Consider the following 3964-nt stretch of genomic DNA (forward strand, 5'->3'; position numbering starts at 1 on the left):
CCCGGCCCGGAGGAGGTGGGTCTGCGCGCCCTTCGGCCGCGACGGTCCCCTTTCCCTTGACCACTCGCGCATCTTCATCCGCCCCCCCTTGCAGGTCCCGCGAAGCCCTCGGGCGCCTCCCCGGTGCGGGGCGGGGCGGGGCGGGGGGGCCCGCGGGCGCCGAGGCGGCCGCGTCGATTGGCAGAGCGCGCGGCTGAGTGACAGGGGGTCTCCATGGCGCCCGCGCCGCCGGTCCACCCTCCGCAGTCGCCGCGCCCGCCGCCGGCCTGCCTGGCCGCCAGTCTCAGCCGCCCCGGAGCCTCGCGTGGCCGCCGGCCGCCCCAGAGGCCCCTCCGGTCCGGTCCCCGCGGGAGAGGAGCCGCGCAGTCCACGGCGGCGGGCGCGGGGCGTGCGTGTCCGTGCGCGTCTGTGTCCGAGCGCGAGCCCCCGCCCGGGGCCGCCCCGCGCGCCCCGATGTTCCAGCTGCCGACGCTGAGCTTCAGCCCCCAGCAGGTGGCCGGGGTGTGCGAGACGCTGGAGGAGAGCGGCGACGTGGAGCGGCTGGGGCGCTTCCTGTGGTCGCTGCCCGTGGCCCCCGCGGCCTGCGAGGCGCTGGACCGCAACGAGTCGGTGCTGCGCGCGCGCGCCGTGGTGGCCTTCCACGGCGGCCACTACCGCGAGCTCTACCGCATCCTGGAGGGCCACAAGTTCGCCAAGGACTCGCACGCCAAGCTGCAGGCGCTGTGGCTCGAGGCGCACTACCAGGAGGCCGAGAAGCTGCGCGGCCGCCCGCTCGGGCCGGTGGACAAGTACCGCGTGCGCAAGAAGTTCCCGCTGCCGCGCACCATCTGGGACGGCGAGCACAAGACGCACTGCTTCAAGGAGCGCACGCGCCACCTGCTGCGCGAGTGGTACCTGCAGGACCCCTACCCCAACCCCGGCAAGAAGCGCGAGCTGGCGCAGGCCACCGGCCTCACGCCCACGCAGGTCGGCAACTGGTTCAAGAACCGCCGCCAGCGCGACCGCGCCGCCGCCGCCAAGAACAGGTGGGGACCGAGGGGCCGAGGGGCGGACGGACCGAGGGATGGAGAGAGAGAGGGAGCGGCCCGCAGCCGCTGGCGCCCGGCGTCGGAGCTCCTGCTCCCGGCGCCCCTGCGCGCCCAGGACCCGGACCGTCCCGGGGCTCGGAGGCTTCGTGTCGCTGGCCTTCCGAGCGCTCGGGGTGCGGGGTCCTGCGCCTGCTGCTTTCGGGGGTTCGAAGGGGGACAGTCTTAGGGTCTTGGCGTGTGTTTCTCTCTCCTGCTAGATTTGGGAGTTGTGGGGAGAGTCTTTTGCTGCTGTTTTGATGTGCATCTCTCATCTCTACTGCTAATTCTGGGGGTTCTAAGGAGATCTTTTGCTGTTTTGCGCTCTCTCCCTCCCTCCCTCCCTCTCTCTCTCTCTCTCTCTCTCTCTCTCTCTCTCTCTCTCTCTCTCTCTCTCTCTCTCTCTCTCTCTCTCTCTCTGTCTCTCTCTCTCCTCTGGGGTTCGGGGTCCTCTCGCCAGCAGCTGCTTCCGGTCACAGGCTGCATTAAAAGAGGAAAAGAAACACCGAGACTTGGGAGCATTTCGGGCCCCAGGACTCCAAGCGAATTCTTGGAAGCCTGGGCCCGAGCAAGCGCCTGGCCGGCGCACTGAGGCCGAGTTTCTGAGCTTCCGGCGTCGAAGCTGTCGTTCGGAGAGCCCCGGTCACCCCTCGCCCCAGGCCCTTTCTCAGGGACTTTCTTTCTTTTCTTCCTAGCAAGTGGAAGTGGGCCGGTTCTCTTCCCACCCGCAGCCAGCTCGCTCTCCACGTCGCCAGTGGGTCGGCTGGAGGCCTTTCGTGCTTTCATTCCCCAGCTCGGAGCTCTTTTGAACTCAACATTGTTTAAGAAATTTTTAAGTAATATCTTTATTTAAGCACTCTGAGTACAGACATGATTGTAGTCGGGTTGCAGGGCATATAAAGTGCAGCCTGTTAGCTCAACGTGTTAACCAAGAATTCATTTTAGCTAAGAATCCATTTCGCCAAGAATCCACAGCTCTGGCAGACAGCTTGGGCCCCACTGGACTTGAGGACACTCCCACAGACTGAAAAGATTGTCCTTTCCTCGGAGGTTGATTTGCCCGATCACCCTACCTTTTTTTTTTTTTTATTTTATTTTTTTATGTAACAATCCTGCAAATGTCTCAAAGATGTCCCATCAGGAACGTGAGAGGGGGAGTGGGAGGAGAGAGGAGAGAGCGAGCTGAAGGCCTGCGGACGAGCAGAGTAGAGTAGAAGGGACCCATCTGGCTCTGTCAAACGCGTAACTCTCGCCCCTTTCCTTCCCCTTCCCGCAGACTGCAGCAGCAGGTTCTGTCGCAAGGCTCAGGGCGCGGGCTTCGGGCCGAGGAAGAAAGCACCCCGGAGGCGCTGGGCACGGCCGCGAGTCCCGCGGCCAGCCTGTCCAGCAAGGCGGCCACCTCGGCCATCTCCATCACGTCCAGCGACAGCGAGTGTGACATCTGAGTTTTCCCACGCGGCGGGCGAGAGAAAAGCGGGAAAAGGAAACGAGCCAAGACAGATCCACCCGAAGAGCCTGGACGGGCGAAGGGAAGGGAAGGCCCCGGGGAAGGCGAAAGACCCATCGAACCCGGGACCGAGAAGCCGAGGGACCAGAGACAGGGCTGCAGACTGCTGGCAGGCCCCGTCCGGCTCTAGGACCGTCCCCCCTGCCACCAGAGGACCCCGTGGCCTGGACCCTCGGCGTCCACGTCCTCTTGGCTTGGCTTTCTCCCGAGGATTTTGCAGCCAGGATGCCTCAGGCAAGCTGGGCGACTGTCCTGAATTTCCCGTGGGCGTTTCCTGTCGAGAGGACGCTGTGAAATATGTATCACGTTTGCTTTAAATTTTTAAAAACGAAACATATATATACTGTCGACTTATTTAAGAGACTCCTGTGGTAGGTTCCCCCCCCCCCCTCTCTCTCTCTCTCTCTCTCTCTCTCTCTCTCTCTCTCTCTCTCTCTCTCTCGGAACTTAACGGTTTGTGAAGCGAAGGGGTGGAGCAATGGGTTTTGTGTGGAGAAGCTAAACAATAAAAACTGAGCAGCCTTATTCCTGAAGGTCCTCTCAAGATTCCTTAAAAAAAGAAAAGAAAACGAGCAGGGGAGTTGTTCTTTCGTCTCCAGGAAGCCAGCGGATCTTGTGCCGCAGCCTCGGGCTTGCCTTCTCTCGTGTCCCCTGGCACATTTTTTACACAGCTCACGGCTGTTGTACGACCACCTTCTGCATCAGATCGCAGGTGCGTATGTATGTTCGTATGCGTGTATAGTATCTGTAAACCCAGAAAGTGGCACCAGGAGCATCTTCGGAAGGGGACTCCCCACGCCCCCAGCACAAGGAGGCTAGTCTCGGCTTCCTGGCTTGACAATTTCACGCGTGTCTTCAGGCATTCAGGAATGATTGAAGAAGCCAAGTGTGGGGCTTAGCCGGGAATCCAATCTTATAAAATGTACAAGTTCACAAATTTATGACTCTTATAAAATGGACACACCGGCTGTGACCTCCTCTAAGAGCCCCCAACTCCCCTGCGAAAGCCACAGGAACCAATCAGAGCGATCAATAGGTTCGTATTAAAATAAGACGGGAGACGACGTTGTAATGATCCAACTGGCGTCTTCTTGCTGAAGAGACATTTTTAATCCGATGAATGACTCTCAGCAGAAATGGGGGCCTGGATACTTGTCACAGCGCGAGGTGAGACGGGATTTTCAAAACCTGTTTGAAAATTGGCTTTGAAAATCCCGTCTCGTAGTCAACTTGAACCAGCATTCAGAGCCTCCTCATCCTGCTGATGTCCTCAGTCAAAATGTCGATTATTCTGAGGGTTTCACCTGTCCTCCCAAAATGCGTGAGGACACACACACTAAAATGCCCGGCACTAAAAGGAGTAAACGATGAATAGATCTAAGTAAATGATGTC

At 59.9% G+C, this 3964-nt stretch overlaps 1 protein-coding gene across 1 annotated transcript; it reads left to right on the forward strand.

Annotated features, from left to right (window-relative positions):
* Positions 1-453: 453 nt before the first annotated feature.
* Positions 454-2509, forward strand: SIX6 (SIX homeobox 6). Its single transcript, XM_049770488.1, has 2 exons — positions 454-1025; positions 2341-2509. Exons 1-2 carry the CDS (start codon positions 454-456, stop codon positions 2507-2509), a joined length of 741 nt encoding a protein of 246 aa, XP_049626445.1.
* Positions 2510-3964: the final 1455 nt, after the last annotated feature.

The sequence above is a fragment of the Suncus etruscus genome, chromosome 3, assembly GCF_024139225.1.
Source record: "Suncus etruscus isolate mSunEtr1 chromosome 3, mSunEtr1.pri.cur, whole genome shotgun sequence".
NCBI lineage: Eukaryota > Metazoa > Chordata > Mammalia > Eulipotyphla > Soricidae > Suncus > Suncus etruscus.

Coding starts and splice junctions, on each gene's coding strand:
- SIX6 (XM_049770488.1), top strand. CDS start 454: ATGTTCCAGCTGCCGACGCTGAGCTTCAGCCCCCAGCAGGTGGCCGGG. Junction 1,026..2,340: donor GCCGCCGCCGCCAAGAACAG/GTGGGGACCGAG, acceptor CCCTTCCCGCAG/ACTGCAGCAGCAGGTTCTGT.